The sequence below is a fragment of the Enhydra lutris genome, unplaced genomic scaffold (genome assembly GCF_002288905.1).
Source record: "Enhydra lutris kenyoni isolate GAN:26980312 unplaced genomic scaffold, ASM228890v2 scaffoldscaffold59, whole genome shotgun sequence".
NCBI lineage: Eukaryota > Metazoa > Chordata > Mammalia > Carnivora > Mustelidae > Enhydra > Enhydra lutris.
Window position 1 is genome coordinate 11,321,175 of NW_019154143.1, and position 25,704 is coordinate 11,346,878.

The 25,704-nt window shown below is 36.3% G+C and overlaps 1 protein-coding gene and 1 pseudogene across 4 annotated transcripts in view; one reads left to right on the plus strand and one right to left on the minus strand.

The window, feature by feature from the left end:
- The window catches only part of LOC111158407 (anaphase promoting complex subunit 1), a 101,336-nt gene that overhangs the window by 22,550 nt on the left and 53,082 nt on the right, over nucleotides 1-25,704 (minus strand). For all 4 annotated transcript variants that reach the window (XM_022520400.1, XM_022520401.1, XM_022520399.1 and 1 more), the window contains 13 exons: nucleotides 23,379-23,650; nucleotides 21,031-21,265; nucleotides 18,272-18,363; nucleotides 16,348-16,482; nucleotides 16,088-16,170; nucleotides 15,101-15,179; nucleotides 14,316-14,390; nucleotides 9,635-9,711; nucleotides 9,019-9,109; nucleotides 8,877-8,930; nucleotides 7,783-7,976; nucleotides 2,957-3,043; nucleotides 108-225 (listed from right to left, as the gene is read on the minus strand). In XM_022520400.1, coding sequence (XP_022376108.1) covers nucleotides 108-225; nucleotides 2,957-3,043; nucleotides 7,783-7,976; nucleotides 8,877-8,930; nucleotides 9,019-9,109; nucleotides 9,635-9,711; nucleotides 14,316-14,390; nucleotides 15,101-15,179; nucleotides 16,088-16,170; nucleotides 16,348-16,482; nucleotides 18,272-18,363; nucleotides 21,031-21,265; nucleotides 23,379-23,650 — 1,592 coding nt within the window. The remainder of the gene's footprint in view (nucleotides 1-107; nucleotides 226-2,956; nucleotides 3,044-7,782; nucleotides 7,977-8,876; nucleotides 8,931-9,018; nucleotides 9,110-9,634; nucleotides 9,712-14,315; nucleotides 14,391-15,100; nucleotides 15,180-16,087; nucleotides 16,171-16,347; nucleotides 16,483-18,271; nucleotides 18,364-21,030; nucleotides 21,266-23,378; nucleotides 23,651-25,704) is intronic.
- Nucleotides 312-1,765, plus strand: LOC111158372 (annotated as a pseudogene).

Genomic DNA, 25,704 nt, shown 5'->3' on the forward strand with positions numbered 1-25,704 from the left:
ATTAATTCACTCTGTCATCTTTTAAAGGACAAGAGTTCTGAAATATTTGACCTGCAAAGATGTATGAGTGGTAACGAAACTACAGATAAATGAAAGGAGAGAATGACCTTATAGGTAACTTCTAAAAGGGCATAGCAGGGCATGTTTGTGTCCACATCCACGGGCACCAGGAGCCTTGGTTCCGCAGCCAGCACGTACAGGTGCCGCAGAGCCTGCAGATGATACCTGCTCACAGAAAACACAGACAGGAGGTAACGAACAGCTGAGACAGTGTGAGCTCTCCACCCCGTTGCTGCCGACACTGAACCCCGATGGAAGCTGGGGTTGTTATCTTCCCATGACAGCGGTCCGAAATTTAGGAAGATGACAAGATTCAATTAAAAACTAATGAAGAGGGGCGCCTGGGTGGCTCAGTGGGTTAAGCCGCTGCCTTCGGCTCGGGTCATGATCCCAGGGTCCTGGGATTTAGTCCCACATCGGGCTCTCTGCTCTGCAGGGAGCCTGCTTCCCTTCCTCTCTCTCTGCCTGCCTCTCTGCCTACTTGTGATCTCTGTCTGTCAAATAAATAAAATTTAAAAAAAAAAAAAACTAATGAAGAGATTCTCTTTAAAAAATTATAGACACATGATCCTTGACTCAAGAATTCTTTGCTTTTTTTTTTTTTTTTACTTTTTTTAACTTTTTTTTCATAGTTACAAGGTTTTATAGATAAGGTAAAAATTACCTTAACATGAAAATATTTACTGAAAAAATCATCACTTATAAAATCAGCTCTCAAATAATCCTTTAGTGACCTACACAGGCACCTTTTTACCTTCCAAGGGACTTACTTCTAGGTCTTTGTTTTTCTGGCATAAGGGCTGGTAGGGAGAAGGAAAGCTCATCTACATACGCACCCCTATACACAAATATATACACACACACCTGGGATCCAGGACACTGAAAACTAATGGGGGAGATCATGATGCTTTTCTGGGCTTTCAAAAAAAATTTTTTTAACTACCATTTATTTTTTAGCATTTATTTATTTATTTATAAAGATTTTATTTATTTGACAGAGAGAGAGAACGAGCAGGGGGGAATGGCAGAGGGACAGGGAGACTGAGCAAGGAGCCTGACACAGGGCTCGATCCCAGGACTCCAGGATCACAACCTGAGCTGAAGGCGAACACTTAAAGGACTGAGCCACCCAGGCACTCCTCTATTTTTTAGCATTTAGACACAAAAAGTTTTTAGATTTTAAGATGCCATAAAAGGATAAAATGAGACTTCAAATTTTTCTTTTTAAATTTAAGTTACAGCAATAGCCTCCCCCTCCTCCCACCCAAACCTACCCTTTCCTATAAATTAATCAGAATTAAAAGTAGAGGGGGCTCCTGCTGCTAAACTCTGGGTGCAAGTAAGCGGGGCCTATTGAGAAGAGGTCTCCTATAATGACGAATGAAGGCTGTGGTCCAAGGCCATTTTTGCTGGCTATAAGCAGGGTCTCCGAAACCAGAGGGAGCACATAGCTCTTAAAATTGAAAGTGTTTATGCTTGAAATGAAACTGAATTCTATCTAGGCAAGAGATAAGCTTATATATACAAAGCAAAGAATGACACAGTTACTCCTGGTGGCAAACTGAACAAAACCAGAGTAATCTGGGAAAAAGTAACTCGTGCTCATGGAAACAGTGGCATGGTTCGTGCCAAATTCCAAAGCCACCTTCCTGTTAAAGTCATTGGCCACAGAATCTGTGTGATGCTGTACCCCTCAAGGATTTAACCTTACTGAAAAATAAATAAATAAATAAATAAATAAATAAATAAATAAATAAATGTGTAGATATGTTCTTGTTTAAAAAAGAAAAAATTAAAAGCAATCAAGCCCAGGAAGAAAAAAACGGTATTTATCAGTTACATAAAGGTTCTTGGTGCTTATCACCAAACAGCTTTGTTTAAAATAGCTAAACCAAACAATTCTCCTAGCAATAGGGAAGTGAGGCTCCTTGTTGTACCCTAACCACTAATTACGGACATTAACAACTCAAAAAGTCTTTCCTAAATTGACAAGCAAGAGACCACTTGTCAGAGTTGCAATAATTTAACAAGAATATGCTTGTGCTCCACCTATCATCAGAGTTTAGACGTCAGATCAGGCCACTTTTATAAAACAGCTAACTTTCATTTATTATTACTATTTTAAACGACATTACACTAGAGCATGACAGCTCAGTTACTACATTAGTGCTCCATTTCTGGATGCATCTCTTGAGAGATGAGCCGAACACACTGGTCACCTCGGATGTCATGGGAACATAAAGAGCTATTTTCTCCCCCTCCTCCATATGCAGCAGGAATCAGCTATGCCTGAAACTGCCAGGGAGACTGCAGTGCTGAAGGCCGTCTGTGCTCTCAAATGCAGAGCTTCTGTACAATCACTCCTTTCCTACGTGTTTGAGGTTCTAGGGTTCACTGCCACTTATAAGTTATCTCTGATTCTTTGCTGCATTTTGCTTTTCATGTCCCTTTTATTTCATTTATACAAAACTTCTCAACATTAATGTAAGAGGGGAAAATGGAATTCATATAGACACTGCCACTAAATCAGACCAATTTCTCTCTTAGAATTAAACAATTATGATATAAAATATATCATCTTGCTTCTGTTGGCTAGTATCTTTCATTTGATGAATTTTTCCCTAAAGGTAAACCTGTTTGGCCCACTTCTGGGTTCAGAGCAGTTCTACTGATTAAAGAATGGTGGAAGATGGATCCATCAGTCCATCAGACATCCAAAGTTCTCTTTTGGTCTAATATTTGGAGAAACATTTTAGAAGATTTAGTCAGGAAGGTAACTAAGTCCAAGAAGAGAACAAATTAATTTGGAAATGAGTCCATGGAACCAAAGCACCATCAAATTACCCCTTGGAGACCTTACGGAAGATCACACTGAGGACACAATCATCAGACTCACCGATTGTCAGTGCTGTGAGCTGGGAAATGCGGGTAAAGGGCACAGAGGAGAGCAGCAATGGAAGAGTTTGACGTACTCAAAGAGTACCTGTGAAACAAATGCAGGAGGGAAAAATGTTATTAAATACACTGTGCAAACTTCCAAGGCCTTCTTGAGAATCCAATAATTGGGGTACTATAGCAAAGCCCACTGATGAAATGCTTTGATAGATACTAGTGTGCCGGTGCTATCAACGTTTCACTTTTCAGTGAGTCTTTTTTTTTTTTTTTTTTTTGACAGAGAGAGAGATCACAAGCAGGCAGAGAGGGAGGCAGAGAGAGGGAAGAAGCAGGATCCCTGCTGAGCAGAGAACCTGATGTGGGGCTCGATCCCAGGACCTTGAGATCATGACCTGAGCCAAAGGCAAAGGCTTTAACCCACTGAGCCACCCAGGCGCCCCGAGCCACCCAGGCGCCCCTTCAGTGAGTCTTTAAGCCATTTTAAGATTATCTACTATTGAAAGCGGAAGTAACATTCCACAGATGATAACTTTCAAAACCTGAATTAGTAAACATGGATTTTTAACTGAAAATATCACAATAGTGAGGACCATGAATGCAATCCTAGAGATTACACTTAATTGAAAGTCATGAATGAAGACATGACAATAAGGAGGTATGTATAGAACTCCAAGTATAAACAGTTTTTTTCTTATCACTGTGATAAACTTATTTTTATAAAAGTCACATACTCCTAATAAAACCTTTTGAGATTTTCCTTATGTTATTTTACCGTTGCTCAAACTCCGCACGGCCAATAGGCAGATGACTCTAAAGTTCTAAAGTCTTTCTTACAAGGTTTTGTAAGAATAGTTTTATTCTTACAAATATTTTACAAAAATCTTGAAATAAAGATGGTACTGGACATCACATAAAACCACTGTTGCAGATAATCAATATACATTTCATTATATACATTCACATGCACACATACACACATATATTCCCAAGTCTTTATCATTTTAATAATTTAGGCATCAAGTAAGAACATAGCCCTTATCATATATACATATATTTAATGAATTAGGAAGAAGATATTTCAAAATTTAAGTAAGGAAATATATCCATTTTCCCATGTGCATAAAATAGGCCTTTGTCTCTTTACCATTTTGACAAAACCAAAACCCAAAGATAATATTAGATATTAATGTTACAAATTTTGAGATTAAACACAGGATGTGGCTATGCAATGAGAAATCTAAATGTTGTCATTAAGTACATATAACCATTTAAAGACCACGAATCATTAGAAAAGCAGAGCAGAGTGGGAGAAAATTTACTCAATATGAAAGCAGAGCAAGTAGGGTCACGGTGTAAAAACAATGAAAGATTAACATTGAATAAGACTACACTGGAATTAAAATTAAAAAGAATGAATAAGAGAACAAGAGGTGCAGGGGTTTAGTTTGAAAGGAAAATAAATTTTCAAAAATCCTAAAATAAGAGGCGCCAGGTGGCTCAGTCAGTTAATCGTCTGCCTTTGGCTCAGGTCATGATCCCAGGGTCCTGGGATGAAGCCCCACATTGGGCTCTCTGCTCAGCAGGAACCTACTTCTCCCACTCCCTGATGCTACCCTTGCTTGTACTCTCTCTCTGTCAAATAAATAAATCTTTTTAAAAAATCATAAAATAAGAATTTTCATAGTAAGTTTTTTTAACTATTCTTAATTCTAAACAATTAGAGAAAGAAAAATTCTACAAAACTTGTTAAAAGGGAAAGCACCCTTTCTGACAATCTTTACCTTTTATACCTCTAGAAAGGTGAGCTCCAATGTTTAATTCAGTCTTACAGAAGAGAGGAAAATATACCTATATGACTTGTAGAAATTGTATCAGTTGGCCAAGGTTACACACACTAAAGCTAAATAAATGAAATACACTGAAAGACTCAATAGTATAACAGATTTCAATTTCTCCCAAACCAATATATAGGCTCAATGCAATTCTGGTCAATATTTTTTCGGGTTATTTAGTGTGGAAAATAATAAACAAATTCCAATATTTATATAAAAATTCAAACAGAAAAACACACTTTTGAAGAAGAAATCCCAGTTTGGAAGATTCGTTCTCCCTGACATGAAGACTTACTACAGAACTACAAGCACTAAGGCTGTGGTATTGGTGCAAGTATGGAAAAATAGACCAGATGAACAGAATGGCCCAGAAATAAATGTATATATACGGACACTTAATTTATAATAAAAACGGTATTGCAGAACAGTGGAGAAAGGATAAATTTTTCAGTAATAGTAGGGCATCAATTATCAAAAAATCACATAGACGGGTGCCTGGATAGACACCATGAGTGTCTGCCTTCAACTCAGATCATGATCTCAGGGTCCTGGGATCGAGCCTCACATCAGGTTCCCGGCTCAGGGGAGAGCCTGCTTCTCCCTCTCCTTCTGCTGCTCCCCCTGCTTGTGCTCTCTCTGTGTCTGTCTCTCTCTCTTGTGTGTCAAATAAATGAATTAAATCTTTAAAAAGAATTTTATAGAAAAATCAAGTACAGGTAGATTTTATATCCAAATGTGAATGGAAAGCTAAAAAACTTGTAGAAAATAGAGTATCTTCATTTGGGGGAGAGGGGTAAGGAAATATTTTATCCAAAGGACAAAAAAGTACAAACCATAAAAGAAAAATGTTAACTGTTCATCAAAAGACACCAAAAAGGTGAACCACACAGCAGAAAGTAAGTACAACACGTAAGAGTGACAGAGGGTTCAGGATCATAATGATAAAGCCATACAGAACAGTCAGATGAATAGAAACAGAGAGTAGAACAGAGGCTGTCAGGGGCTGGAGGAAGGAGGAAATGAGGAGCTGTTGTTTAAGCAGGACAGAACTTCAGTTCCGCAAGGTGAAAAAGTTCTGGTGATTGGTGAATACACTTAACTACTACTACTGCACATTCAGAAATGATTAAGAAGATAAATTTTATGTTACATGTATATTACCACAAATAAATTTAAGATTTTATTTATCTGACAGAGAGAGAGCACAAGCAGAGGGAGAGGGAGAAGTAGGCTCCCTTTGAGTAGGGAGCCTGATCTGGGGCTCAATCCCAGGACCTTGGAACCACAACCTGAGCTGAAACCAGATGCTTAACTAACCGAGCCACGCAGGCGCCCCACCACAAATAAGATTTTTAAATAAATAACTAAGCCAATGAAAATGGGTAGCAGGAGACTTAGGTATTACAAAAGGAGATTTCCAATTAGCCATTAAAAATATAAAAGGTGCTAAATATCATTATTCAGAGAAATGGAAATTAAAACCACAACTACTACCAGATGGCAAAATCAAAAAGACTACCCAGTAAAACTAGTGTTGGGAAGGACAGGGAACAACTAGAACGGTATACAATACTGATTGATGTATTTGGAGCACTGATGGCATTATCTACAGAAGTTAAGCAAACATACATACATATGCACAGATCCACGCATAGATCTACATATAACAAAATCAAAGACATGTACAAGAATATTTGTAACAGCCCCAAAATAGAAACAACACATCCATCAAGAGCAGAGTAGATTGAGAACTGTGGTATAATCAGACAATGGAATTCAACAGCACAGAAATATGAATACAACATTACTCCATGCAACATGGATAAATCTCAAAAGGCTGAGCCAAAGAAGTATAGCTGAACCCTGAACAATGTGAGGGTTAGAGGTACCAACAACTCTGCATAGTCAAAAAAGTCCACGAATAACTTATAACTTCCCCAAAGCTTAACTAACAGCCTACTGTTGACTGAAAGTAGATAAAAGTAGATAAACACATACATATTTTGAACATATATACTATAATCTGTACTCTTACAATAAAGCTACAGAAAAGAAAATATTAGAAAAATCATAAGGAAGACAAAATATATTTACAGCAGTGTACTGTATTTAACCAAAACAACTATGTGTAAGTGGACATACACAGTTCAAACCCATGCTGGTCAAGGGTCCACTCTAAGTATGATATAACACACAGTGTATGATTCCACTTGAATTTCAAAAACAGGCAAAGCCAGTCTAAGGTGTTAGGAGACTAAACAGTGATTATCTCTGGGTAGAAGTGAAGTAATCGTTAACAGGAGAGGCACAGCAGGGGCAGAGATAGGTATTCTGGGGAAGTCTTACAAAAAGATGAGGTGGTCAGGAATGACAGATGCTGGAAAGAGCAAAGAAGGGGAAAACCAAGAAACTCTCATAGGACCTGATGACTGATAGTGTTCACAACCTTTATGAGAGAGGAGTTCAGTAGAAAGGCAAAGTCACTAAACAATGGGGAACAAGAGGTGACGCACTGAAGAAATGAGTACTGACTCTTCTGCAAATATAGAGCAAGGATGACAACTCTACTAAGACATAAATTGATGGTTAAACTACAAACAAACAAAAAAGCCCTTTTAAAGTATACTAATGCTCCTCAACATGCTAACAGCCAGTCAGGATCAAAAATTTTCAAGTATTGGGGCACATGGGTGGCTCAGTCGTTAAGCATCTGCCTTTGGTTCAAGTCATGATCCCAGGCCCGCATGATCTAGGCCCGCATCAGGCTCCCTGCTCAGAGGGAAGCCTGCTTCTCCCTTTCCCACTCCCCCTGCTTCTGTTCCCTCTCTCGCTGTGTCTCTCTCTCTCTCAAATAAATCAAATCTTTTTAAAAAAATTTTTTCAAAAAAAAAAAAAAAAAATTTTTTTTCAAGTATCTTCAAAACTAAAATAACTCACTCTTACAGATCTTATTCATGAGATCTTTTCATTGAAGAAAAAATATATATTCACTTACCTTCCTCCTCCCAGAAAGAGAAGTCCAAGGGCCATGTGATGGGCTAAGTGGAAACCATAGTTCATTTCACCACCTGTTTTCATGTGTAAGAAGCGACAAAGCTGCAAAACCTTTAGGTTCCCCGAGCCAGCCATTACCATGGCAAGAGACAGAAGCACCACACTCAGGCAGGTTTCTAGGTTGTAAGGACCTGTCTGGAAATGCAAAAAGATGACATACTACAACTGTTGCATTACATTTATTATCAAAACTAAATTGGCCATCATGACACTACAAATATTTACAACTTTAAAAATATCTGTAAAAACAAAAATTTTCTCTGATTATGAAATTTAAGTTCAACGTAGAAAAGTCAGAAAATAAAGTATCGAAAAGGAAATAACAATTCCTTGGAATACTAACACCCAAAGAAAACTGCCATAAATATTTTGGCCTTTCCCCAAATCTTTTCCTGTATCTATGAATTTTTTTTCTTTAAATTAAACTGAGATATCACTACACATATTTTTAACTTTTTAAATCTATTATATGTAACCAATCTTTACTCATAAAAAATTCTTACAGCATGAGTATGATAGCTCCATTGTATAACAATGTCTGGATACACCATAATCAAATTCACCTAACTACTTTCAGATTTTTTGATTTTCTAGTTTTCTCATATTATAATGTTGCAGAAATCTGTGTGGTTTTTATCAGGAAAATCTTATAATCTCCTGTTATTAGAGCAGCAATGCCTCAAAAGGAATTGCGTTTTTACTAAGGACTTTCTTTTTAAAAAAGCAGTTACCAAAAAAAAAGCAGTTACCAATATTCAGTCCTGAGATCCCTGCCATAGGGTATGACAATCCATGAAAGATATGGTTTTTGATATCACAAGAATTAGAGACCTGCATATCCTTCAAGGGTAAGCATACTCTTACCTAATTAATACCCCAGACCACAAATACAAAGATGAGCCAAAACTTCAAATCTCCCATACTCAACAAACTGCAGAAATACTTAACTACACATAAGTTAAGTAACTTAGTTACCAATAAATTTTTTCAAGTTCAATTTTTTTCCCAAGGAGAATGATCATTAAAAAGACTTACTACAGAAGCATTAGGTGCAGACAAATAAGTCATAAAATCTTTTGCAAATTTATGCTGGAAAAACAAAAGAAAAAATCTGAGGTTAAAAGAAGCCTATTAACACTTTGTTTAAAAAAAGAGAATAAACTAAGATACTTCTTACCAAACAGTTAAACGCAGATAAGTTTTCTGAGCCAGCAAATCGAAAACCCAGAGACAAACAGGCTCCTGCAATGATGTAGACATGTGCTTGCCTGAAAACAGATTATAAGAAATTTAATACTACCATTATTTTGCTTTAAAATTCATTATTACTATTTTCTGGGGGTAAAAATAATAAATATTCCTGTTCTCAAAACTAGTTTACATTCTTCTGGGAATGCTCAACTGTGCCTCTACTCCACCAGCGAATTTCTTCAGCAGAAGGACCATGTAGCCCTTACTGATAAAGTATGCCTCTTGACTGCATGTTTCACACACAGCAAAGAAGATAATTTTTAAAAATAACTGCCAATTTTTTTAATGAAAAGGATAAATGAGGACTATGTACAAGCTAAATCTCTGATATTGTTTTCTGAGGGCAAAAGTTCTACACTTCAGAGACCTAAACAAAAAACAAAGAAAAAATTAACTCTGTGAGCATCTGGTAAGTAACGGTTAGAAACATAGGGGATTCAGAATTACTCAAATCAAGGAGTACTTTTCCCACACAGTATATTTCTATTTATTTATGAGAGATTCTATAATAGGTCCTTTGATTTACGTATTTCCTAACTTACGATAAAGTTTCCAAATTCAAATCCTCTGAGCAAGGAAGTTCAATTTCACTGAGAGAGATACTATTTTCTCTTATAATCTGTTAAGAAAGAAAGCAAGAATACCTGGACATTAATATTCAAGTTATAAATATTACATGATTTGAAAAATAACATAGTGCTTTTTGGGGCACCTGGGTGGCTCAACTGGTTAACCATCTGACTCTTGATTTCAGCTCAGGTCATGATCTCAGGGTTGTGATATTAAGCCCCACAAAGGGGTCTGCACTAGGCGTGAAGCCTGCTTCCGATTCTTGCTCCCTCTCCCTCTGCCCTGCCCCACAGGCCCCTTCACCAAAAAAAAAAAAGAAAAAAAAGAAAAAAGAAAAGAGAAGAAGAACATAACTGCTTTTCATGGTCATATTACATAAAATAAGCTATTTCATTCAAAAACATATATTTTAATCACATTGAATGCAATCCAATTTCAAATCTAAGACAGACCCAACAATAACTGATTAGGACTGAATGCATATGAACTGGAGGACTGAAGTGTATTCTGAGTCAGTAACAGGCTGATGTAATACTTCACACCAGTGAAGTGAAATGCAAAGATGACTGGAGAATAGGGCTGGAGCAAGGATATGAGAAAGCAGTGGGAAGAGGGGAAAAAGCAACTGGAAAGAACTCTAATCAGAAATATATACTTCTTATTCATGAGGTATTTCTAGCCTTATGCCCAGCAGAGTAAGGTTAGTCACTAAATTACCTAAGCTAAACTAAACCATCGATATGTTAATCTTTAACTACTGTTGAGAAACACATCCTTATAGTTTAAGTAGTAAACAACTTTATCAAATTTAAATTTGATTTAAATTACTCAATTAAATCATTTAATTAACTTTAAATTAAATTTTGAAAATTATTCTTATAATCTTTTCAAAGACTGTTTAGGAGAATAACATTTCAGGATGCTTTCTATAAGAAACCAATAAATATTGTAAACTCACTAACAATACAATCTTCTTCTTTTTTTTTTTTTTAAGATTTTATTTAGGGGCGCCTAGGTGGCTCAGTCGGTTAAGCGTCTGCCTTCAGCCCAGGCCATGGTCCCAGGGTCCTGGGATCAAGCCCCATATGAGTCTCCCTGCTCTGAGGGAAGTCTGCTTCTCCCACTAACTCTCCCCACAACTTGTGCTCCCTCTCTCTCTCTCAAATAAAATCTTAAAAAAAAAAGTATACAAATCAAGATTTTATTTATTTATTTGAGAGAGAGAGAGTGAGACAGCACAAGAGGGTGGAGGGTCAGAGGGAGAAGGAGAGCTGAGCAGGGAGCCCGAAGCAGAACTCAATTCTGGGACTCGAGGATCATGACCTGAGCCAAAGGCAGTCACTTAACCAAGTAAGCCACCCCACGTGCCCTTGATACAATCTTTTTATGTACTGAACATCACCAAATCAAAAAACTTGAAATACCTTTGCTCTCTGATAATCTCAATGAGGTAAGCAATTATGCTGGCTGTATAATATAGGCTGATAACTACTTCCATCTTTCTTCCTTCCTCTTCAGACTTAATTTTTAATTTTGTATGCTACTTACTCAGAAATTGAGTGACATTCTAAAAAACTGCTATAACTCCAACGTAATTTATATATACATAGATAACCTAATTATAACATTTATATAAAGTGTCTATCATATCATATAGGAATGGAGTATTTCTATTTTCACAGCAGGCATTTATAAGCTCCTTTTGTCTTTAAAACTGGAGTTTAAGGCCTAGGTTCAGCAGGGCCCACACTAGCTCTGTAACCATGAGCAATTTTCTTGACTGCTCTGTGTCTTGTCTGTAAAATGAGCACAATTTAAGTGCCTACCTTCTAAGTTCCTTTGAGAATTAGAAGACTCAATCTACTCAAAGCTCTTAAAATTAATGCCTAAGTCTTAAGTGTTAGCTGCTATCATCATCATCATCACCATCATTAACCTAGGTATTCTAACACTATACTTGATCATAAACCATTGAAAAGCATCACTAAGAACTTGGGTTGTAAATAATTGGGGGAGGAGAGGGAGAACCCCTCCTCAATCTGGTCCTTGTCATCTTTCCTATGGTCTCCGGAAGTTTTTAAAAAAAAAATCAAAAATATAAGGAGTAATCCAAGGGAGAAATATAGTCCTTTAAAGGCAAGGTAAGGCATACAGGAAATGAACAAGAAAAGACCACCAAACTCCTCTGTCTCGTAGAGAGTACAAGGCAAAACTCTTAAGATCTGAGGTCCTAATAGCTAGTTTCCGTTTTACCCCAGCTCTGACTAGCTGGGTGATTCTAGTCTAGTCTAGTGCTGTGGTCTGCCTTCTTTTTATGAGTCTATTATAACTGTCACAGTAGCTCTTGCTACTAAGGGCTAGTTGCTAGGAAGGAAAGAAGGAACACACACAGCAGCTGACTTTGAGAAGTTCACAGTCTTATGGATTCAAAGACATACTGATAACAAAAAGAGCACACTGTTCCCACCAATGCACAGAGGGCAATACCTGAACAACTCACAGTACAGCACTGCCTAGGAACATAACATAAGGTTGTAGAGTAAAGCTTGTGATGAAGGAAAAAGTGCTATGAAGATGTAGTTATTGTTATTTTAGATATGCCTTAAGTCCAAACAAACAAAAAAAGCAGTTTGGGGCGCCTGGGTGGCTCAGTAGGTTAAGCCTCTGCCTTCAGCTCAGGTCATGATCTCAGGGTCCTGGGATCAAGGCCCGCATCAGGCTCTCTTCTCAGCAGGGAGCCTGCTTCCCCCTCTCTCTCTGCCTGCCTCTCTGCCTACTTGTGATCTCTCTCTCTCTCTCTCTAATAAATAAATAAAATCTTAAAAAAAAAAAAAAAGCCATTTACAAAGTGATTTTAAGACCTCTTTTGACACTAGGTTGTATCCTACAAGAGGCCCTGCTACAAAATCAGTGAAAGGAATGGGTGAAAACTAGGAGAAAGTGGAGAGTGACAGAAAGTATCAATGAACATAACTGTGAATTTGTTAACATGTATTTGAGGATCCCTGATATAAAAAGGCCAAATTTTAAAATATTGAGTCTGAAGTAAAGATAACTATGTATTCAAAGTCCAAGGGCCACATTTCCACAAAAGTTAAAAAGAAAACTCTGGCATAGATTTTCACTTTCTGTTCTGGAATACAGTTATTTTGTGTATATCTTTAACTTTGTAAACTAAATTTAGTAAATTTATTAGAGTTTCTTGAGGACAGTCCACATGTCAGATCCATGTTAAATGTAGCCTAGAGTTTAACATTTATAGAGTTCATTTAAAGAAGATCAACAAATATGCACTAAATGAAGGAATGGGGGAAAAAGTTTAATTTTATCCTACAATACAGATTTTAAATGGCACTTTCAGAAAGAACTGACATCTCTGATATTCAGATGTGCTAGGAGTTAAAATTTTGGTTGAAAAATGGCTGAGTCAATTAAAACAACTCTTCCTCATCTGTTCCTCACTAACAAACTGGAAGTATCAAACAAATAGAAATAAATCTAGGAGTTTAGGTAATGGATGAATAAACTATCAGACTGATTCTCTTGCAGAAAATAAGTATGGGTGGGCACCTGGGTGGCTCAGTGGGTTAAGCCTCTGCCTTCGGCTCAGGTCATGATCTCAGGGTCCTGGGACCCAGCCCCGCATCAGGCTCTCTGCTCAGCAGGGAGCCTGCTTCCCCCTCTCCCTACTTGCGATCTCTCTCTCTGTCAAATAAATAAATAAAAATCCTTAAAATAAAATAAAAAAATAAAAATTAAAAAAGAAAAAGAAAACAAGTATAGGGGCACAAGGGTGGCTCAGTGGGTTAAGCCACTGCCTTTGGCTCAGGTCAGGATCTCAGCGTCATGGGATCGAGCCCCACATTGGGCTCTCCGCTCAGCAGGGAGCCTGCTTTCCCCTCTCTCTCTGCCTGCCTCTCTGCGTACCTGTGATCTCTGTCTGTCATATAAATAAATAAAATCTTTAAAAAAAAAAAAGGAAACAAGTATAAACTCTAGGCAAAATATAAAAATTAACTATTATAAAAATTAACTATTATGGCAGGGGTCAGCAAACCTTTCCTTAAAGGGCCAAAGAGTAAACATTTCTGGGTTGTTGATAATATAGTATCTAAAGCAACTCCTGATTTCTGCTGTTTTAACACAAAAGCAGCTATATGTAATAAGTAAATGAATGACATGGCTGCATTCTGAAAAAACTTTACTTATAAAAATAGGTGGGCCATGGTTCCCCAATCCTTGACCTAAATGCAATAGAGATCAAACAAAAGCAAGGAGTTTCTAGAGGAGAGGTGACACTAGGAAGACAGGAAAACCACTGGGTAAGTTTCCTCTTTCATGGCTTCTGGACTGAGGACAGGTCCTGGTAGAGGGCAGCTTAATTAGGATAAAAAGGACAAAATACTTTTTTAGGGTACTTTGGTAGATTTAGTTTTTAATACTACAATTTCTCAGGATCTGGGGCCAAAAGAGAAGACTGTGGTCTGGTCAGCACACAATCTTAAACTGAAAGGTCCCATGTTTTCAAGAGATACTATAATTATCAACATTGCCTTTATTCAAAATAAGTATTTTACAAGGTTTTGTAAAACCCCACAAGAAATTATAATTTATGCTATTAAAGATATAACAATATTTATTATATATACTCACCTGAGGAACATTGCTATCAACCCACTTGGAATTTGGTAAAATATCATCCCACAGAATCAGGCATCGAGCAAGTGTCTTAAAAATGTAACAGATAAAATCAATTAGAGCAGGCAAAGTTCACAGGTTTTATAACAATGATCATATTAAATAATGTAAAAATCAGTTCCCAACTGAAGGCAATTTGAAAAATACGGTACAAAATATCAACCTAAGCTAAACTCATTAAAATAAATTGAAGATTTAAATTTTAACACACCTAAAACACACCTAAAACCCTAAATTGAATTAACTGTTACCAAAGTTTAAAGAATTTTTAAACACTCGCTTCATAAAAGAAAAATCACAGAGAATCTTAGCACTGTCTATATAAGTTAAAAGCTTTCATGAGCTAAAAACATACAAGTTTAAACATTAAAGAATAAAGGGAAAAATGTAGGCAATTATGTCAAATAGTTACTGTCACTAATTATACCCTAAATAGTAATGCTGCATCCTTAATAATGAAAGAACATAAAATAAAGCAGCCCCAGCCACTTAACTGCTTGTTGACTAAAGTAAGAAGTTGAAATGTTAACTCCTAGTATTATATAGCAATATGGTTGTGTTTCCTGGCAATCCTACAAGTTACTTTGGGAAATTTCAAAAGATTACTACCAATTACATCTAGATGATGGATTAATAGCAAAAGGCTCCCCTGCGGAAACATTTATATTCACGAGCTAAACTTGAGAAGCACAAATAGACTCCTCATGTTAGCAGAAATAAAAAGTGACGAAGTGCCATACCCGAAGCAAGAGGAATTCTGGCTTCACGAAGTCCAGCAGATACATGGTGTCAGGAGCGCGAAGCCAATCTGCAATCGATCTGTTGGTGGAGGGCATCAGGAGGCATTATTGCTCAACTAGAGAACAAAAAAATGAGGAACCCCAAGACACTCAAGAAACCCCCACTCCATCCATTACCATATTTGCTTTTCATAGTACTTTATACCCTCTAATACAGCATTTGTCATGGATGAATGCCTGCCCTATGACAACATATGCTTTATGAAAACAGGTATTTTTAGGGTTTTTTTTTTGTTCACTGAAATATCTCCAATTACCAAGAAAGCACTAACATACATAGTCACCAAAACAGATGAATAAATACCTGTTTTTAACCATTTTGTTAATTTTACATACATTCACTTTTTCTAACAGGGGAAATTCACAATGCTGAAAAAATTCTTGAATTTCAGAACATTTTTTAACTTAAAAGACTTAAAATATAAAACATAGTTTACTGTCTCCTACCTAACTTACTCTTCTAAATAAAATAAAAAAATAAATGCCAAAAGTCTACTTTTATGTGTCCAGCCCTAATTATTGGGAGTTGGGAAGGAAGCTGGTATGATTATTAGGCAAGTTCTTGAACTAAACAGAAATCATTTTTATACATGGTAACCAAGAATAGAATAATGCTAAGTGATTCTGGTTTAACCAATCCTCAAATAACATGCATAATTAATGAAGAGGACTTTGGGTATTTTCTAGTTGTGACATCAACTACAAAACAAAAATCAATAAAAATTGGCAACTATATTATCAAAGATTAAAATAGCAAAATATACTGTTTCTAGATAAAAATCTGTGGAACTTGAGTACTGAAGAGAATCAAAATCAAGTTAATCTAGTACAAGGAAAATAAATACATTAAATAATTTAGTTTTACTACTGAGGTCATAAAAGAAGTCACACTATCATAGTAAGGGGTGAAGTGGGGGAATGTGATACCTGTTATTGGTTTTTAAGTAGATCATGGCCAAAGCAAGAGTGGCACCTGGACAAGTTACATCCACATTTATGGTATCTCCTTCCTATCAAAAAAAAAAAAGTTTATTTATGTAAAAAAGTTCCGAATTATTACAAATTCTTCTACATACTAGCCTATGCTTAAAATTAACAGATCTATAAATGTTGGTAAGAAAATTACTATTTTCAAATTAACTTCTTAGCTTTCAGAATTTTGATCTGTTGCTTTATTTTGAACTTACTTTGATTTGATAACTTGGAGATTTATGCTTCTCCCTGTGCATTCCTGCTTGAAAGCGCCTATGACCTCCAACCATGTACTGATAAAGCTGCTCAGGCACATTGAGATCAGACATACCTATCAAATTACTGCCATGCTGGAAAATGAGATAACAAACATATGAAAGAAAATCTTATGGAATAAGACTCATAACACACACCCATGGCAAATAAAAGAATGAACTAACTTCAAGGTATTTTGGGTTTTTTAAATTAAAATAACTATTACTCAAGACTTAACATTCAAACAAGCTCTTAATTATTCACATTAAGAATTACTATACTTCGGGATGCCTGGGTGGCTCAGTAGGTTGAGCATTCGACTCTTGATTTTGGCTCAGGTCATGATCTCAGAGTTGTGAGATCAAGCCCCAGGTTGGGCTCCATGCTCACTCAGCACGGAGTCTGCTGGAGATTCTCTTTTCCCCTCTCCCTCTGTCCCTCCCCCTGAACGTGCTAGTGCACATGCTTTCTCTCCCTCTGAAATTAAAAATCTTTAAAAAAAAAAAATGACAAACTTACATGTTTAATACTTTCATATCACAAAATAAAGGCTTCAAAATACAGTTAATTATACTAATAATAAAAGAATATATGAGGTATGTAAATGAAACTTGAACTTTGAACATCTGAGTTCTTTCATTATTGTACCTACAACCTATTTCAGCAATAATAAGTATAATAATAAACTTATTGAACACTGTTTCAGGTACTATTCTGTGTGTTTAACATGGATTAACTTACTTAATATGACAATTTTACCAAATGGCTACTATTTTACAGATGAGGAAAGTGAGGCACACATAAAGCCCAAGGTTACAGAGCTAGTACCCAGCAGGGGTGGATATAAACAAGGATAAAACAACCCATGGAGTTGCTTAACCACTAGACGATACTATAGTTAAAGGACATGACTCACTGGTCAGAACCAAATCAAGATCCCAGTTCCCAGTATGCTGCTTTTCCATTATACCATCTGATTCTTTAGTTCATGTGTCAAATGTGAAGAATCAAAAACCTAACAGTGAACTTTCTTTTTTTCTTTTCTTTATTTCTTTTCAGCATAACAGTATTCATTGTTTTTGCACCACACCCAGTGCTCCATGCACTACGTGCCCTCCCTAAGACCCACTACCTTGTTCCCCCAACCTCCCACCCCCCACCCCTTCAAGACCCTCAGGTTGTTTTTCAGAGTCCATAGTCTCTCATGGTTCACCTCCCCTTCCAATTTCCCTCAACTCCCTTCTCCTCTCCATCTCCCCATGTCCTCCATGTTATTTTGAACTTTCTTTTTATAATTTAGTTTCGGTATAATACAGTATTGGTGGTTCTTAAGAACCCACATTTCAGGTGACATAGTCAATTCGATCAAACATTTCCAATAATTCTACACTACGTCTCATGGATGTGTTTAAAGATGGAACAAAGTCATACTGCATTCCGTCACAAAGCAAATACTATGGTGAAAACATAATGAGATCCCAGTGAATACCAAGATGTCAAAAGGACATGGTTTATCTCTAGCAACTACTATAGACACTTAGAGCTCCTGATCATATATAATTTTCTTTTTTCTGTCTGAGGGGGCTATCACTTCATCTTATGTCTTCAATTCTTCAAGATAGTTCATTCCCTTGGTTCATTCATGAACATTGACATCTAAGCCAGGGGAATAAAAACCTTAAAGCCCCACTCTTCACTTCAAATTCTCTCCATTTCCAAATCTAGCACTTTGAAAAATATCCATAAAGAAAAAAAGAAAAAAGAGCTGAGAATCAGGTTAAGTCACAGTAAGGCAGAGTGGTATTTAGAGTTAAGTGTCAAGATCATTTGTCTCAACATGCAGACATCATAAATGAAGCATGTGAAGGCACAGAGAATGCTTACCCCCAAGCAAACCATGCCCAAGGCCAGGCCAGCAGCTAAAGAGTAAGACTCCCTGTCAGTGCAGTATTCCATTTCAGGACCAGGGGGCCGTCCTATAAAATAGAAAATAACACAGTTCAAGCTGGCCTCCTGGCCTCTTAAAATTCTATCATAAGTTTTAGAATTAGCTTTCTAGTAAGTTGCATAAGAACCATGGATTCAATATAACCCCACTCAGAAAGATATGACATTATCACAGATGATATGCACAACTGTTGGTTTACTACAATGTAAAGCTCAAGATGGGTCTTTTAATGTATCAATTTGAAAGCAGTGACTTTTATACACTATGAAACCTTGGGTTTTATTAAAGAAAAGAAAAACAAAACTACTTGACCACTTCCAAGTATATACATATGAGAAAAACTGAGAATAGAAGATAATGATTTAATACAGTATTTCTAAAATTTTTTTCTCAATAAAAGGAAAAGTCAACTGATACACCATACACATATACATATGAGAAAAACTGAGAATAGAAGATAATGATTTAATACAGTATTTCTAAAATTATTTTCTCAATAAAAGGAAAAGTCAACTGATACACCAGGGAGTCTGTGAGATCTCATATAAATATATATCTTTACATGTAAGGTATTTCTTGTTTTGTCTTAAAATATAAAAATCTGTTTTATTTTTAAATATTTTAAGTGGTTTAGTATAAAAAGGATGTGTTCACATGTTCTCCATTCTTAAAGTAAAACTGATGTTCTGGGGGAAAAAAATTATCAAGAAATAGAAAAATTTTTTAAAAGAAGAGCACTTAAAAATGTTTTAATTTTTAATCTCTTGCATTTTGTTTTTATTTTACTATTTCCAATTCACTGTTCAAATACTAATAATGGACAGGAAAGACTCTAAGTTTTTAAGCTAAATACTATGTTTTCAGACACTTAGCTCATTTTTTTAAAAAGCACCTCCTGATTCTAATTCTACCCTTTAGGACAGCAAAATGTATTATACATAAAGACCCCTCTGTCCAAAACAAATTTCACACTCCTGGGATTTTACCCACAAGAAAAAATTAAAAAAAAAAAAAAAAAAAGAAATATTATACAAAAGTAACCAATATTATACAAAAGCAGTATTTATATATAATAGCAAAGAATTAGAAATAAACTAAAAAGTCCTGAAAATCAGAAAATAGGCAATTTACAGAACACCAATTCAATGAGATTACACAGTATGAAATTAATTTTAAAAAACATTTATGACAATGATATATATAAAGGGCAATATAAAATAGTATGTATATCTGACTATAATTATATAAAAGAGCATATGCATATGAATCTAGATGAAATCTTCTATATACCACGTGAAAGAGGTGTGCTTTGATTCACCTTGCAGATGAACAAGCTTTAAAAGCCACTCTTGGGGCGCCTAGGTGGCTCAGTGGTTAAAGCCTCTGCCTTCGGCTCAGGTCATGATCCCAGTATCCTGGGATCGAGCACCGCATTGGGCTCTCTGCTCAGCAGGGAGCCTGCTTCCCTTCCTCTCTCTCTGCCTGCCTCTCTGCCTACTTGTGATCTCTGTCTGTCAAATAAATAAATAAATAATCTTTAAAAAATGAAAAATAAAAAAAGCTACTCTTGAGTATCTTCTGAATAAATGTTTTCAGACCAACTTATGCTATTACGTATTTTGGTAACAGAAAAATGTCAGTTTTATAAATAATTTATTTCATCACTATAGTAGATTAAATTGTTGAAATAGTTCACTGCCCTACAGTGCTCTTATGTACACATCCATACTCTTGACAGAACCTGATGGTTGACTTAACACGTGACTAGCTTTAACCAGGGATCTCAGCTGGCACAATGTAAGCAAAGGCCTGAAATGTGCTTCCATTATTTGGTTCTCCCTCTTGGCCTTCTGTTATCACCATAAAACAACCACATCCTCTAGCCTGGGCCCCAGAATAAGTCATCTGGAGCAGGAGCCAGAGCAGCACACCCACGTTTAGATCTATGGCCTAAAGCTGAGATGCTGGGCCAATTTTGTGGTTGTTTGTTAGGTAGCATTACTGAGACAATAGCTAACTAACAGAATTCCAGAGAAAATATATCTTCAACAATATATCCGGAAATATATGTAGAAAAGATCCTGAATATAGAACAAGACGTGGAACTATGTATCTAAATTAGGGAATATAATAGTAAGGCCAACAGTATTTCCACTTGTCAGAAAAAGATAACAATACATAAGACACATTTCCAAAAAGTTTAGACTCAATTACAGACAGAGCAAATGCATTTCATTAACAACATAACCGCCAGCATGGAAAGGAGGAAAAGCAAGAGTCAATCACTTCCATTCTCCTGAAAGTAAGAATTGTCTAACATAATGAACACTGTTTCTAGGGATCAAAGTAATCAACTTCACATTTCAAGTGCAGATCACTGCCAGATATTGCCTAGCAAGGACAAAGCACCATAAACAGCCTCTCACTAGTGATTAAGAACATAGGTTAGCTCATTAAATAGGCTCTCTAGAGCCCAACAACAGGCTGACCAAATAAACATCCAGATAAATAACCTGCACACTAGTATCAGCCTTGGAAAATATTACTTACACTATTTTGTCAAATTAGCATCAGAATATTCTAATAAAAGCTACTATTTTTCCTTAACTTTTATAATTTTACCATCGTTTTTACTTGGGTTCCTGTGGAGAGGGCAGTATATGCTTATGAAGACACAGCACTGTTAATGCCATACCTATTTCAGCCAACAGGACTTCCGCAGTATGCCTGTGAGCTGTCCCTTGATATACGAGGCCAATGCCAACCACTGCAGCCACTTGGACATTGTGAGGAACATCAAGCTCTGTAGACGTTGGGGGTAAGAGGGCAGGAATGTGAATGCTAAGAAGCCGAGTAATTGACATATCCATGGTGCCTAGTTTAGCAGCAGAAACACCAAGGAGCAGTCCAATGCTTGTCATTTCATGACCCTACGGTAGAAAGTAAAATGAAATATAAGTCACTACCAAAACAAATATGCAGTCTTGAATAAAGTTAAGGCCTGCCAGACTTTCAGTAAGTACTTTTATTAACAAGTACAGTGAGAAGTACCAAGAATACAACAACAAACTAAAGAAAAATAGTCTTTACTCTCATGAGGCAAGCGCCCTAATGGGGGGAAAAGCATTGAAGTAAAAATATAAAAATAAATACATTACTAAAAAGCAGTATGTTGAAAAAGTACAAAGTAATATGAAGTAGTGTTTCTTGAAAGCCTAATTTCGATTAGGAGGAGCTGAAGAATTATTACGAATATTTAAAGAAGTAAAACTTACAACAAGACCTGAAGGATTAATACAAATTAACCAGGAAAAGTGGTAGAAAGGGAGGTACGCAGCTTTAGAAAATAAGAGAAAATGAGGTCAGGTGAGAGAACAACATGTAAAAGGTTCTGATGTGATCCAGAAATAAATCCTCACAGTAATGGTCAAGTGACCACAGGGTGCCAAGACAATTCAGTGGGAACCAGTCTTTTCAGAAAATGGTGCTGTGATAATTGCAGACCACATGCAAAAGAATAAAACTGGACACCTTCCTTACATCCTTCCCCAAAATTAACTCTAAGTGGACCACAGAACTAAACCTAAGAGCCAAAACTGTAAAATTCTGGGAAGGAAACATAAGTATTAATGGGTTAGGACCACAGGTTTGGCAATGAGATATGATGCCAAAGCACAGCAATTAAAGAAAAAAATAGACAAAGTGGACTTCATTAAATTAAAAACCTGTGTGCTTCGAAGATACCATCAGAAAGTGAAAGACAACCCAAAGAATGGGAGAAATTTTTGCAAATCCTTTATCTGTTAATGGCCTTAGTATCCAGAATACATAGAGAATACAACTCAGTAAGATAACTCAACTTTAAAATAAACATAGGATCTGAATAGACATTTCTCCAAAGAAGACTTACAAATGTCCTATGAGCATATGAAAGATGCTCAAATCATCAGCCATCAGGGAAATGCAAACCAAAATCATGAGATGCTACTTCACACCTACTAGGATGACAATAATTAAAAAGACAGACAAATGTTGGCAAGAATGTGGAGAAACTAGAATCCTTATGTATTGCTGGTGGGACTGTAAAAAGGTTCCAGCCACTCTGGAAACAGTTTGGTAGTTCCTCAGAAATTTAAACAAAGAGTTACCATATGACCCAGCAATTCCACACCTAGGAATAAACCCAAGAGAAATGAGAACATATGTCCACACAAAAACATGTACATGTTGACAGCAGCACTATTCGTAAGTTAAAAAAGTAGAAATAACCCAACTACCCACCAACTGATAAATGGATAAACACAATCTATTCACAAAATGGAATTATCTAGTCAGCAAAAAAAAAAACATTAAGTGCTGATACATGATACAACATGAACAAACCATGAAAACATTATTACAGAAAGAAGCCAGCCATAAAAGACCACCTACAATAGGATTCCATTTAAATGAAAGGCCCAGAATCAGCAAATCCAGAGACAAATAGTAGATCCGTAGTAGCCAGGGACTGGAGGGAAAGGGAATGGAGGGTGACTGCTACTGCTATGAGGGTCCTTTACAGACCGATGAACTTTCCAACACTAACAGCAGGAATGGATGCACAACTCTGAACACACTAAAACCACAGAACTGTATACTCTAAGTGTATTTTTACGGTATATAAGTGGAAGAGTTTATGCCAAGAGAAAGAGTTTGTTTGCCAAACTCTGAAGTGAGAGAATTTGGTTTGCCAAGGAGTTAAAAAGGCCAGTCCCTGTGGCTGGAGTGTGGAGAGCAAGGGGATGAGTGGTACAAAGTAAGGCTGGATAAGTGAGGGGGATCACAAAAGCTCCCAGAATGTACATCAAGAGCAACGAAAGGTCTTTAAACAGTTTTGACCAGGGAAGTGATACATGCTAATCGACACTTCAGAAAAATGACTCCGCCTGCTATGGGAAGAATGGACTGAGAGGTACAAGAATGAAGAAGGAAGAGCAAAGAGAACAATTAGGAGCTACTGCAGGGGCCTGGATGAGGCACACTGCCAGGTGCTGGGAGTCTCACCTTGGTTAAGTAGTCATGGATATTGAGAGTAGCCAGCTTGGTAAGGTGCCCATTCAGACCCAGGGCCATGAGAAAGCCGGCATATTCATTGGCTAACTCCGCGTGTTTGGGCTTATTGTAAACAATCCAAGCTGAGTCGATCTGGGAGGCGGGAGCTATCTTCAGGCCAGCAGCCACACCATTATGGAAGCTGGCCCAGCTTGTCATGTTGGGAGGCACATCGATGTTTCCACTGTTAAGGTCTACTGTTGTGTTCCGAGGAGGGGCCCGTCCTATTCAATCAAACGAATTTAAAATTGAGACTAATTCATAAATCCAAAATTGCTCCATTTAGATTTTTGAGAACAGTGATTACCTTTTCTACATTCAAAACCCTTAACCTCATAATATCTGGAATGACATTAGTTATTATGAGTACTTAAACTTTAACTTGTACATCAAATTCGATGCAAGGTAAAAAAACCGTATTTAAAATAATTCATCATCTGAAACTGGACCACTTTCTTACACCATATACAAAAATAAACTCCAAACAGATTAAAGACCTACATGTGAGAACTGAAACCAAAAAACTCCTAGAAGAGAACACAGGCAGTAATTTCTTTGACAGAGGCCAAAGCAACATTTTTCTATATATGTCTCCTAAATCAAGGGAAACAAAAGCAAAAATAAACTATTGGGACTACATCAAAATAAAATGTTTTTACAAAACCAAAGGAAACCATCAATAAAACAAAAAGGAAACCTACTGAATGGGAGAAGATATTTGAAAATCATATATCCAATGAGGGGTTAATATCCAAAATATATAAAGAATTTAAAATGATTCAATATCAGAAAAAAAAAAAACTAATTAAAAATGGGCAGAGGATCTGAATAGACAATTTTCCAAAGAAGACATAGGATGGCTAACAGATATGAGAGGATGCTCACCATCACTCATCATCAGGGAAATGCAAATCAAAACCACAATGAAATATCACCTTATACCTGCCAGAATGGCTAGAATGAAAGACAAGAATTAACTAATGTTAGTGAGAATGTGGGGGAAAAAAGAAACCCTCATGCACTGTTGGTGAGAATGTATATTGGTATAGCCACTGAAGAAAACAGTATTTTGAGGTTCCTCAAAAATTTAACAAGAGAAATACCATTTGACCCAATAATTCCACTACTGGGCATTTACTATCCAAAAACAAAAGCATTAATTTGAAAGGATATATTCACTCTATGCTCACTGTAGCATTATTTACAATAGCCAAGATATGAAAGCAGCCCAAACATCTACCATCAATAGACGAACAAAGAAGATGTAGTGTACATACGTATACACACACAAACACAGCAATATTACTCAGTCACTAAAAATGATGAGATCTTGCCATTTGCAACATGGATGAACCTAGAGGATATTATGCTAAATGAAATAAATCAGATGGAAAAAGAAAAATACCACATGATCTCACTTATATGTGGACTCTAAAAAACAAAAGAAATGAGTAAACAAAGAGCAGAATCAGGACTATAGATACAGAGAATAAACAGATGATCAACAGAAAGAAGGAGAGTAGGACGATGGGCAAAATGAGTGAAGGAGAGTAGGAGATTTAGACTTCCGGTTATGGAACAAATAAGTCATAGAAATAAAGCATACCACATTGGGAATACAGTCAATGATATTATAAAAACACTGCATGGTAACAGATGGTAGCTATACTTGTGGTGAGCATAACATACAGAGTTACTGAATTACTATGCTGAAACTAATCTACCACTGTAAGTCAACTATACTCAAATAAAATTTTTAAATAAAAAAAGTTTAAAAATAAAATAATCCATTATCCTTTTTCTAAAATACATGAGGTTATGAAAATGGATACCAATTTAACTTTATACAGATCTGATTAGGATACCCACTACTTCAAATCTGACAGAAGTAAGCTTATTAAAAAATAAAATGAAGGCTAACATCACAGTCGAGCTATATGAATAATAAATTTCAACCTGTGATTGATCACAATGATGTTACTTTCAAACATGTCAGCCTATATTTTTCTCTGAACATTAAATACATCGTAAAAAGAGACAAGGACCTTTATAAATTTGTTCTCTTACTATATATGTCTGTCTCTCTCTCTGTTTCTAATTACATGCCCCTGTTAAAAATGCCAAATTGCATTCAGATAGTACTATAAAAAGTATCATTTTATAGACCTGAGTTATCCAGTGAACTTCATAAAGAGTATTTGCTGAATTAAATTTTATGGTCAACTTATGTAAGAATACTGTAAATTAAATGTTCATAATGTTACTAAGCTCTCTTTGA